The sequence below is a fragment of the Scleropages formosus genome, chromosome 10 (genome assembly GCF_900964775.1).
Source record: "Scleropages formosus chromosome 10, fSclFor1.1, whole genome shotgun sequence".
Lineage (NCBI taxonomy): Eukaryota > Metazoa > Chordata > Actinopteri > Osteoglossiformes > Osteoglossidae > Scleropages > Scleropages formosus.
Window position 1 is genome coordinate 23,248,820 of NC_041815.1, and position 12,967 is coordinate 23,261,786.

General features: G+C 39.4%; 1 protein-coding gene across 1 annotated transcript; it reads right to left on the reverse strand.

Annotated features, from left to right (window-relative positions):
- Nucleotides 1-528: 528 nt before the first annotated feature.
- Nucleotides 529-11,170, reverse strand: LOC108932161 (sialic acid-binding Ig-like lectin 6). The gene is made up of 10 exons (XM_018748395.2): nucleotides 10,879-11,170; nucleotides 8,617-8,949; nucleotides 8,087-8,395; nucleotides 7,353-7,643; nucleotides 6,125-6,241; nucleotides 5,211-5,226; nucleotides 2,488-2,525; nucleotides 2,314-2,382; nucleotides 2,148-2,227; nucleotides 529-1,664 (listed from the first exon to the last, which is right to left on the reverse strand). Exons 1-10 carry the CDS (start codon nucleotides 10,937-10,939, stop codon nucleotides 1,545-1,547), a joined length of 1,434 nt encoding a protein of 477 aa, XP_018603911.2. The 5' UTR covers nucleotides 10,940-11,170; the 3' UTR covers nucleotides 529-1,544.
- Nucleotides 11,171-12,967: the final 1,797 nt, after the last annotated feature.

Genomic DNA, 12,967 nt, shown 5'->3' on the forward strand with positions numbered 1-12,967 from the left:
AAAAATTATTAGGCCTCATTTTCAAAGTATTTTTTCCACATAGACTTTTTTGTGTATTGTTCATAGAAGCCCCACAAAAACCTTTATGTTGCAGATCAAACATTCATGATACTTCTGTTCCTGTTATAGATTTCCCCCATTGCGCTATAAAGTTACCCTATTCATCTAAAGTGTGTCAGAGCAGATAAAGTAAAAGGGCAGATTGAAAAAGATTTGGTAAGCTTAAAAAAATCATCTTTCGCATATAAAAATGAGAATGGCTGCCTAGCGTAAAAACTTTCACCAACACGCAGTTTTCCTGGTAACAGATATCTACACAGTAATCTGAAAACCAGAGAGTTTCCAGAGTGGCACGTTTCTTCAATGGTTGTTCATAGCTGAAGGACAACATTTTGATGTGGTTCTACTTGTGAGAAGATGGTGTAAGCCTGTGAAAACCGTAAGACAGCATCTCCAGATGAGCTCCCCCACTGTGCCAAGATCTCAACACCGCAGACGCCCTGCCAGAGCTGAGCAGTTGTTACACAACCAAGATCTCTGTTGCACATGCGCTCGTCCACCAACCAACTGTCGTTCAGTGAAAACTGCAGGAAACTAAGTTTATAGCCCCTCGCTACATTCAAGAAAGTTTATGGCACAGTAAATCTAAGGCTTTGTGAAAATCATGCCGTGAAGAAAATTTACGGTAAAATTTAATTTACATATTTCACATTTACAGTCACAAGTTTTTCTATTTTTTGTTATGACTAGTACAGACTGCGTTTCAAGAATTTAAACGAATCAAAACTTCAGTGTTAATGATGATAGTGATAATAATGAGGAGCTGAAGTACAGTAGTTCGTTATAAAGCATTTTATGACTAAATTAACAAATGGTTAAGTGTCTGACAGAAATAGACAATGTGTTCAACCCAACTTCTGTAACAGCCACTTCCTGACAGTCATGATGAAAACCATTCAAGAAAATTACTTCATTTCCAATAAACATTTGTGAGTCATGTTTATTACTTTGCATAAATTAGTTTACAGCAAAAATACAAACTAACCAAAATGTAATTAATGCTGTAGTTAGAAATGTTAAACTGAAAGTTCAAGAGGAAAGAAAAGGAATTTCTGTGAGCAAACAATATTTACAAATTCTTCTGTACTGTATACGCTGTTGTTTTCCTTATGAGTATCACTTCAACTGTTTTTTCTGCCTTGGAAGATTTAGATTAAAACTAGTCTTTGGTGTGTGCATGCTGTCTACAGATTACTCAGTAACTTTGTAGCTAGAGCATGCACACACCGAAGACTTTTAATCTGAATCTTCCAAAGCAGACAAAAATGTTTACTTCCATTTCACAGTGGAAGATGGAAGACTCCAGTATGTACCTTAACCACATTTAGGAAGAAAAGGCTTCAAGTAGTTTTCTAGGTTTTCCAAGGTTTTCTAAATCTTCTTAGCACATCTCCTGGTCACAAGCACATGGCCCAGTGTTAATAAAAGGGAGAAGATGACCCTCACCCCTCACTCCCCATCCCCCTAGGAGGACGTAGAAGAGTTCACAGAGGGTGTTGTGCCTCAGTATAGATAGAGTGCAGACCTTCCCTCTTCTGCTCATCGGTGGTTTGGTGTTTTTTCTTGATGCCAACATCACTGTATATGGACATTTTGCTCTCATTCTGGAAAGGCACAAAGGGAAGTGAGTTGAGGGAGCCACAGTCACCTCTTTTACGCAACCTTCCTTCCTTTTTTACCATCTTTTCTTACTACACCCTTTTTCTGTTACAGTGACATATTCACAGTTTACAGTCTCTACTTGTGCTTGAACCAAACTATAAGAACCACATTTTCCATATCCCAGTTCGTTGAACATGAGAAATGAATTTTACTATGAAGTCTGAAACAAGCTGAGTGGCATAACTGCATTTAAACTGAAAGTCCAATATATTACAAGGCTTTTCAGGCCTCTGCAGAGATTGGTGTAGCATTATTATATAATTAGATTTGCTGCATTGCAGTGTGTTTAAACCTTACATACTACACATAGGATGTGGTCATGAATGCACTATATGCAGAAGTTACTAACTGTAAGCTGAATTGTGCATGGCAGCCTAATATGTACATGTATAGATACATATGTATCAGTCGATATAGTGTATTACCGTGGTAATCACATTTGTTGGTGCAGAGGTGAATGTGATATCGGCATATATCAGCTGTGTTTCATCCACAGTTTGTCGAGCTTTGGAAGACAAAGAATAATGTCAGAGGAGAGAGAACTCTGGCACTATATATTAATCAGTCCTCTTTCTCTAAGGGCCAACCAACCTGGCTTTGGCTGATGTTGGTGGCTGATGTTGTTCTTCTTGCGTTTCTTTGGCATGGCATACACTGTATCTAAATAGAAAGCTCTGTATAAAGATTTTCATAAAGACAACACAACATCTGCATGGCTGATGTGCTAGAAACTAGTCAAAACTCCATCAAGAATGTTCAACATACCTTCATAATGAACAGTGCTCTCTGGGGAAGGTATAAGACTAATAAGAAAGACCAAAAACACATTAACTGGTGCACAGATAAAAAGTGAAACAAGGTGATTGTATCAAAATGCAGGCACCCATCCTTCCTGCATGAGCACGTTGGCAGTGCTCAGCTCTGATTTTCAAACTGGCATGTGTGTAGATATATAAATATTTCAAAAAAGTTCAGAGGAATATGTATATTATATACATACAAAAGCAGATGGCTCAACATACACTACCGGTCAAAAGTTTTAGAACACCTCCATTTTTCCAGTTTTTACTGAAATTTACGCAGTTTTTGTTTCTTTGTCTCAATGTACTCTGAAATTAAAGCATAGAACAAATAAATAATTGGACATGAAAAAGAAATTATGGAAACATTTTGTTTAACAAAATTTAATCTAAATTTTTGACTCAGAGTAGCCACCTTTTGCAAATATAACAGCAGAACACACTCGTGGCATTCTTCGTACAACGGAAATCAAATATTGATTGGAAAGTTCCATCCTTTCGCCTACTCGACGGTGTACAAAAACCCTGCGTGATTAACCGAAGATTTCAAATTTTGATTCATTGGTCCATAAGACCTTCTTCCAGTCTTCAGTAGTCTACTGGCGGTGCTTCATGGCCCAGGCAAGCCTCTTTTTCTTATTTTGCAATCTTAGCAATGCTTTCTTGCTGCCACTCAACCTGTCAAGAGTTCGAAGTCTTCTTTTCACAGCTGAAACTGAGACTTGCTTCCTTTGACCAGTGTTAAGCTGTGCTTGAAGCTGTTGTCCTGTGAGCAGCCTATCACGCAAGCTGTTGACTTTCAGAAACTTGTCTTCTGATTCTGTTGTGGCTTTGGGTCTGCCAGACATCTTCCTATCAGAGTTTCCTCCAGTTTCCAAGTGCCTTTTGATGGTGTAGGAAACTCTACTCGCTGACACCTTGGCTTTCTTTCCAATTTCTCTAAAGGAAAGACCTACACTTTTAAGCCTTATAATGCTCTGTCTTCCTTTGTTAATTGCCTTTTCCTCACCATTATGAGAGCAATATACTACTTCCCGCAGTACAGTACTGTCCAAATAATGCTTAAGCGGGTGTAGTAACACGGTCTGTTCCAACACTGCTTTTATACAGATAGAGGGTTTGTAAGTAATCAACAAAAGCTGGTGCACTTGTAGGAATTGTTAGCATCAACTTTCAAAGCTTAATTTACTTCCATTGCAGCAGCTGTAAGTTGGTAACCCATTACTTCTTCCCTGAAAAAGGCCTTTTTGTATAACTCTGAAATGTATATTATTTTTCAGTTTTTGGTAACCTGAACTTTTTTTTTAACCTCTGGCAGTTTACCGCTTACCTTTGTACCATTTCGGGTTATTCACTGGACTTGAACTGCTTAAATTTCAATAAAAACTGGAAAAATGGGGGTGTTCTAAAACTTTTGACCGGTAGTGTATACAGTACCTGTTAATTACTGCCTCATTTGAACAGGTCTGAGAATGGGTGAAAGTGCAGGAGGACATGTGTGAATTACAAACCTTTATTTGCACATTTTATTTTTAGAATAAAATGTGCAAATAAGGGTTTGTAATTCACACATGTTCTGCTGCACTTTTAGACCATTGTGACTGAAGTGGTCCCATGGCAAGTGAATTGAAAGCTCAGATTTTCAAACTTCATTTTGCTGTTAAAGCGCAGATCACACTTTAGTGAAAGTGCCATGTGGGGTTAGTGTAGGTGGAAGAGTTGCACAAAGCATGCAGAGTAATTAGAACTTCCAGAAGGCCTCTTCTTCCTCTGCTGCCTCTGGGTTTTTGCTCACGAAAACCACAAAAAGTACTGCCTGTGGCGGCGTTGGAGTAAAAGCAGAGTGGAAGGGTCGCATGCTGGTGCATTGTACAGTCAGCATGTAGTTTTGGAGATGAGCTGGTGGGTCAGTGAGGTTGCCTGCCGCTTCTTTCAGCAGTCAGGGTCTTTTGGTGTGCAAACACGCATATACTGAGAATAGCAGTGCTCAAGTTGCAGCCTCAAGCATGATGCATGCAGCCTGACAGTTAGCCAGAGGTTTTGTTGGTTTCACAAGAAGACTTGCTGCAGGTAGCAATGTGATCATGGCAGAAACTTAGAATTTAGTGCCATCATGAGTGGTGCTAAACATAGGCTGTGACTGAATGGTGTTCACCCAGCTTGGGTCCTAGCAATGTTTCAGACTAATGTGGTGCTGGAAAACTCCTGTCAAGTGTGTAATAATAATATTTAATACACATAGCTGTATATGATATACATTTCTATCTGTGTGTAAATATTTTACAATATACACACACACTGTCTAAAGCCACTTGTCCCAAGCGGGGTCACGGTGAACCGGAGCCTAATCCGGCAACAGAGGGCATAAGGCCGAAGGGGGAAGGGACACACCCAGGACGTGATGCCGGTCCGTAACATAGCACCCCAAGCAGGACTCAAACCCCAGACCCACCAGAGAGCAGGCCCCAGCCAAATCCGCCGCACCCTCCTGCCTGACAATATATATTTATGCATATTTGAGTTGTGTGTTACTTTGGAGAAAAACATCAGCTAAATGAATAAATGTAAATGTGAACATTCAGTACTGTAATACTTCTTATTCTCTTGTGTAGGGGTGATTATAGCAAAGCACAGTGTATTTCACGCTTAGTTCAAATATATTTGCAAAGCAATGTACTCCAAGCTTACCTGTGTGGGTGATGACCTGCGAACAGAGAGATGAAACAAATCAAGAGAAGACATATCTAACATTATGAATAAGCAAAGTGTGTCATTTGTTACTAGACCCACGAAGGCCCTGACCTTGTTTTGCAGAAGTGGGCTATATCTGCCAGTGCGGTTCAGTATGCATGCCCCCTTTTGAGAGGCGCAAGGAGGTTTAAAAAAAAACACTGTAAATGTGGTGAGTTACAATCTGACCTGGAGCTGTGCAAGCACCATGTCACGATGTGTAAACTGTCTCTCTGCAAAGATGTGGGTCCCACCATAACAGGCTGTAAGGACTACAAGGTGTCATGGGGACAGGCTGACTGGAGACAGACGTGTATGTAGTGGACCCAAGTGCGGGTAGTTTTATTCATTCGACTGGGTTCGTAGGGCAAGACAAACTCAAAGGTCAGGTACAGGCAAAAGTCTACGAGGTACAAACGTCACTATCCAGACAAGGCGATACGTCGTCGAGGAAAACGGGCTAGGGTCGAAAACCAGAAACAAGAGAACAAAGCAGGGCAAGACAAGAATGCTGCTACTGATAAACCACGAGGGCAACTGCAAGAATTCGCATCGTGATGTGGGCACAGAGCTCCTTATATCCCGGGAGTCATCAATTAGCCGCAGGTATTGCCACTCTGCTTGTTCCCGGGGGCGTGACACAAGACATTCGAGTTTTTTCTTTTTCAAGTAGAACTAAACTAATTATATAAACTAATTCTTTAAAAATAAAGTAATAATTTTTTTTCGTGCTGCTTTCCACATAACAACTGATGTTATACCAAGACGACCAGTAATTTTTTTATTCAAACGCATTGAATTAAGGGCTTGTCTGAAGGGACACAAGTAAAACTCAAGACTATATCAGATTTCATAAAAGCGATCAAATTTACCTTCAGAATCCTGTGCATCCTTCTCCTTCCTTCTCCTCCAGGATGCAAAAATTATGATTGCGATGAGAAAGGCAACCAGAACAACAACGAAGCCATAAATTAAATTCATGGAGGCATCTGGAAAAGAATTTTTTGCAAAAAATACACATTAATTCCTGACACTTGCCGTTGTTGGTCATTGACAATGAGACCATGCATAGTTTGACTCAAATGTTAAGAGTATCAGACATTAGTCTTAACAAATGTGTTTACACTGGCAGTCCTGCAGAGTAATGGTAAGTTTTACAGCATTGCTTGAGAACTTACATTTACATTTCATCTACATTTATTTACTTAACAGACGCTTTTCTCCAAAGCGACATACAATGGATACTATGTAGTTTTACTAGCCCACACACCTTATTCACCAAGTTGAGTGGAATGTGTAGCTAGACGATGTGGTTGTTTTCAGAAAGAAGGTAATAAAAGTTTCAGTATAGTATGACGGAGACAAAGGAACGGTCCCTCAGTGGAGCACGGAAGAGTGGAGCAGAGCATTCGTAATGCGACATCATGTAAATATGTGCTACCTTTTCATAGTGGAAATATCCTTTACACCACGTCTGGGAAAGCCTCAGCTGTTATAAACACAAATTGTGTCTGTCAGCAGTATTGAAGGTGACCTGAAAGATGTCACGTCTAGGCCCGAGACGACGTAGGCCGCCAGCTGTCGAAAGTGCGGAGGACTTCTCTCAGTCAGCCCAAGGCGGTCTGCCTCCCACTCTTTTCCTTTGCTGGAGCTGTTATCTAAACTTTCATCTCGAACCTTTACCAGCTCTGTTCAAACATTGTTTTCAAAGCAGCCAGAATTCAGGTGTTTCCATCGGAACAGGACCAAGAGCTCCGCAAACAGGTACTTTTCTCCTGCTTCTTGCTTAACTGTGTTCCCTTGCCTGATTTTAAGTGAAAATTACGACTGGAAATTGAGGCTGTGCAGCAGTTCTGCGGAGCTGACTGGATTATAGTTTCTAGCAGTGAGTGGCGCAAAGTGCAATATTTAAAACTGTGTATGAGAACCAAATGTAAAAAATAAAATTGTGATGTAATCATAGCTTTAATTGAACAGTCGCTGGGATGGAGAACAAGATGTTGAGCAGAAATATGTGGCTTTGCTCTCATAAGCACCAAAGTGAGTATACCTGGTACCAATGCTTTGGTCCAATTCCTTGAATGAGGTGTAGATACTTACTAGACTCTTCTTTCGAAGACACCAGCAGATGGACACTGGTGTTCTTCTCTCCATACCGGTTGTTCACCACACACCAGTAAAGCCCTTCATGTTCCTTCTGCACTTCAGGTATGTGTAGAGTTTCTGTAGTGTGTACCACAGTTCGGTTTTCCTCCAGCCATTTTACGCTTGGTTTGGGGTTCCCATCAGCAGCACAGGTGAGTTTGAGTTCAGACCCCATTTCCACATGTACAGATCCATGAATCACGGCAGCCGAGTGGGACATCGTGACTGTCACTAAGCTGGGTCCATCTGGAGGAGACGTGAAGAAAGCAGGTTCCGGCTTCACAACATTAGTCTGTAGCATTACGTTGTTCGAGTGTAAATTTCTTCAACAATATCTGACTAGGGAGTTCATAGAACTCAGTTCCCGTACTGAGCTACAAAACACTATGGTGTCAAGTACAAACCTTCACTGTTCTATGCTAAAGACTCCTGTATTTTTTCACTTGTCAAATTTAAAGTTCAGCAAAATACATAAATGCAACAAATATTACGTATCTTGCGCCACCTTCCTGATATGCACATATTTGTTAATACGGCAGAAAATTTTTAGGCCTCAGGACAAACTTTCATTACATACTGTTTGTTCAATTAATACATATTCTGAATATTCAAAATTATCACGAAACTAATTTTAACTTGCAATAAAAAATGAGTCCCATACCAATTCCCCTAATGACCGTGCTACTCACATTCAACATTGAGTGGGATGCTGGCTGTCCTGCTGATGGTCCAGTATGGGTGTGAGACAGTACAACTGCACTGTGCCCCATGGTCTGCTGCTGTGGGCCTGAACCTGAACTCACTGAGAAGTTGGAAAGTGCCGTCTCTGATCTTTTCGGTCTTAAAGGAGACATTGCTGGGAGGCACTTGCTGACCTCTGTAGGACCACAACACTGAGATGTTCTGAGGATAGAACCCTGAGGCTGAGCAGTTCAGGGAGGATTCATGTCCAGACACCAGCGGACCTCCTGGCTTGATGTCGACTAAGGAGGGCTCAGCTAGAATATATATAGTCAATACATGAAAGCAAAGTTTTGCACTGGAACACTACTTAATCATATCTAGAATGAAGGTAAAACATGTTTACAATTTGATTTTATCATTTTTGCTCAGAGAAAAAATATAAATTTAGAAATATATATTGTGCAGGATAAAGTCAAGAGAAGTATTTTTAATAAAATGTCCAAAATATGATCACATCATGAAGTTAGTTCCTTACCATAAAGAGACAGTTTAGTCCCGTTGCCTGTCCCCGTGAGCACTTTTCCAGGTGTTGGTATGCCTACCTTACAGTAGTACACACCCTCATCCTCTAGTCTGATATTATTTGTGTTGAAATAAGTTTCACAAAGAAAAAGTCTTTCCTTAGAGGCAAGTGGGCTACACGTTGTATTCTGAGTTCCATTAATATCAGATTTTGTTTGGTCACGAGTTCTGGAAAATGTCACATATATCTTTTGATCCTCTGAATAGTTGAATTTACAGGATAAAGTGGCTGGTTTTCCAATCTCAGCTCTGATTTCTGGAGGTTGAAGTATCGTCTTCAATGAATCTTGAATAAAAGAAACGTAGTTCCGTTACAAAACAACAAAGTTGCATTAAAGCTGCATCAATAAATTTTATATTATTCATTTACATTTCTATGTAAAATGTAATAAATCTCTGCACGTTATTTGTGTTTTCTACATTGTATAACCCCCTTATGAGTGAAAATAATAATTCTTCAGAACTACTCTCTCTGTTAATACAAACTAGAACATTACTTAGTTTAGTAATTACTTCCTTATAAATTTATACTACTGCAACACAAGCATTTCCGTCCAGAATGTTCAATTATAGATACAAGTATAAAAATATGCACGAATAAAGAATGGAGTCACATAATGCAGAGCAATAGTGTATGTTTTCACACAGCTAAATTTAAAAACTATAGATACATTAACAACTACCTATATGTTCTTTTGTTGTATGACATGGACACAATGAGATTAAATCCTAGCATTAAAAGGATCTGTTGAAATGTAATTGTTATTTTAATTAATAGAAAATGTGATAATACAAATTTAGGACATGTCTGGCAAAAGACAGAATTTAAGGTTTTAGGACTTTCCTCCTGTAATGGGTGGAAGGTGGTGTTTTTGTTAAAAAAAAAAAAAAAACTATCACAGGAAGAAAGCTTTTGTACCTTTGAGCAGGGTAGACGAAAAGTTCAGAAAAAGTAAAATACCAATTTTTGACGGTGAAAATTTGAAATTGCTTATTCAAGGTCAGAAATAGCAATAGCTAGATATACTATTGCAGAAGAAATACTGTATTAAATAACTCTACAATGGCTGGCTAAACTGAAACTGATATGTGTTTCTGTACAAAAAAAAAGAACAAAGTGTGTGGTTGATGCCCCAAACAATGAAAAATAAATACAGTTTATGACCTTCCGACTGTCCTTGCTACAATATGTCTACAGAAATGTCCCATGAATGTATGAAACTAAAAATATTTCAGTTGAAGAAGCATACCTAAATATATGTTTACCCTAAATAAAATAGACCATCACTTAGGTGTCAAAGGGACATTTAAAACGGGAATTAATCAATCTCAGTACATCTAAGATTTAAAGCTTGTTGGAAGGTGTGTTAATGAAAACTATGATTGTCTTCTAAATCAACATTTATATGTTTTTTTAATTTACTTTAAATTTTTAACCCACTATCTACTAACATACAAGTATTGTAGATGGATGTATAAATACAGGGGAAAAAAAATTACAATTGAATTTTTTCAGCTGCTGGCTGCATATTTATTGAAGCAAATAATTTGTTCAGAATCAGAATCAGATTTTGATTAGTTCATAGAGGCAGAATCAATTAACCAAGAACAGTAAAAGCTCCAGTAGTTTAGCTGAGTGATTCTATATCCATACCCTCCATACAAACACACATGTTGTAACAATTAATAGCAGTGCACTAAACTGAACTTGCATATTCAATATACACTTTTACTGTTCCTGGCAAATGAACTGATTCTGATTCTGATTCACATCCCTATAATATTTGCTGTAAAAGGTTCCATTAAATTCACATTTTTTATGAACTATTCACTTCTTCAGCAATGCTTTTAAACGTTTGGGACCAGAACAAAAAGATCACTTTCCTGATATACAGGATCCCTACAAACAGGCCACTATGGATCAGTGCGGTGACTGGATCACACACCTTCAACAAGTGCAGTGTCAGCTAGCGGAAATACAGAAGCAATATATACCTTTATAGCCAGTTTGTATGCAGACTATAAGGGGAAGATGACAAAGACGAAACGGAGAAAGTAAAAGGCACAGAGCAAAGAGAAGATTGACGTGTCTCAGACAGAAACCCAAGTATCTGCTTACATGACCTGAGAATAGACATCTTGACAATGAAGCTAAACTGTCATACTGACCTGGCTCTGCATGTGACAGTAAAGACAGCACCTACCAGCCACCTACCAGACAACGTGCCAAGTGCACAGGTCCCAAGCAGAAGAAGCAGGAGGGTGAGCTCAGCCATAATGTGTGTGCACAGACCGGCTGTGTGTCATGTTGCCGTATCCTTCCAACCTACTTGCGACACTGGGTGAGACTACAAACACAAGCAGCATATGGGCAAGAAAAGGAAGCTGCACACATGTGATCAGAGGGAGTCATGCGACTCATTGCCTCATGTGGAAGAAATTTAGCATAAACCAACTTAATGCAAGACAGGAGAAAAGTTTGCTAGTAGGATCCCTTACTTCAGCCAGAAAGAGGGTCCCTCACTCACAGAGATGAGGGAGCCTCCCTCCGAACAAGAAAAACTCTTACAATTTATAACAAACTTCATGCCTGTTCATATGTCACCAGTTCATCGGACACATTTAATTGGCTATAAGCTTGTTTACTTGTTTAATATATGTTCTTTGTGCACTGCTACAAAACTTCTGGAGCGGAACGTTTCTCGCCAACTACACATAGTAATTTGCATGTCAGCTAAGCTACAGCTTGTTTTCTTCTTCACATCTAGTTACCATTAGCAACACATATAGTAGTAACACCCTGCGTCTTCTGTTATCTGCACAAAGGAAATTGGACGCTCAGTAAGGCATGTAAAAAAATACAGTGATGAATTTTTTTACTTTTCCTCCACACTCACAAAAATCTTTCAGCATCTCTTACCATTTCTGAGTGTCTCCGTTTTAAATCTGGTTCCTCTTTTTTTCCTCTACTTTCTTCTTCTGAACATGAGAGTGAATACAAAGTGAAGCGGTTGGCGTACGCGAAACCACCAGCAAAAGCACTTTCTCACGGGGATAAAAGTCAGTCATGTCTTGTCTTTTATTTTAGTAAAGATTAGCTGCCTCTTTATCATTTGAAGTAAAATATATTTTTATGAGCATGGAGATTCAAAATTCGATAAGCTACCACTCTTGATACAATCTTTGATTAAAATGGACAAAAAACTCAAACAATATTGTTTAAACGGAAAATGTAATGCAGTATATAAACAGTGTACAAGACACTTAGGATACCTGTTTCCTGTAATGGATGTAAAATGTTCCTTTTTCTTTGTGTAAACTGAACAAAGTACAGTAATATCCTACAAAAGGCTTGTTTTAGTCATGACTTGTTTTAGTGTTCCAGCGGACTGGCATCCCACCCAGGGTGTACCCTGCCTCACGCTCGGTGTTTTCAGGATAGGTCCTGCACCACCACAACTCAACTCTGGACAGTTGCTGAAACCGGGTAGATAGGCTGGGATGATTTATTATCAGAAAAATGCAGTGCTTTCAACATTCCATATTGACCAAGAGCCTAGAAAACAAATAATAAAACGGAACAATTGGAGTTCCCCCAGCTGGTAAACATAGGAGACAGAAATTATAGTCATGTATATTTATTATCTGGATTTGTTTAATATTAGGGGTGCGGTGGTGCAGTGGGTTGGACTGCTCTCCAGTGGGTCTGGGGTTCGAGTCCCGCTGGGGGTGCCTTGCGACGGACTGGCGTCCCGTCCTGGGTGTGTCCCCTCCCCCTCCAGCCTTGCGCCCTGTGTTGCCGGGTAGGCTCTGGTTCCCCGCGACCCCGTATGGGACAAGCGGTTCTGAAAATGTGTGTGTGTGTGTTTAATATTACGGGTGAAGGTGTTCTTCATTTATTTCCTAAAAACATCAGTTATCACAATCCAGGAACACATAATGATAGTAATGATAATGATAAGGACAGTTGTAAAAATGATGACCAAGTTAATTGTGTTGAATATTTCTATAGGAAGTTATCTGTCTTGTGATTTTAAATTCTGCTTATACATATACACTGTATACATGTATATAAAAGTGGGTATGAAACCTCCTTCCTGCCCCCAAGGCTAAAATGCAGATAACTGTAATCTAACTGTAATCTTATACTTTTTTTGACAACCATCCAAAATCCATTATGCTGGTTTTATGTACGTTGAACACCGCTCTTGAGATCATCTCTTGAAACTTTATTCATGTCAAGGAGTACTCTGGGCTCTGAGGCTGAATAAAACCAAAAACTGAAACTTGTTTCTCATAGTGGC

Coding starts and splice junctions, on each gene's coding strand:
- LOC108932161 (XM_018748395.2), bottom strand. CDS start 10,939: ATGGCTGAGCTCACCCTCCTGCTTCTTCTGCTTGGGACCTGTGCACTT. Junction 6,242..7,352: donor GTCTTCGAAAGAAGAGTCTA/GTAAGTATCTAC, acceptor ATTCTTTTCCAG/ATGCCTCCATGAATTTAATT. Junction 2,383..2,487: donor GAGCACTGTTCATTATGAAG/GTATGTTGAACA, acceptor CTTTCTATTTAG/ATACAGTGTATGCCATGCCA.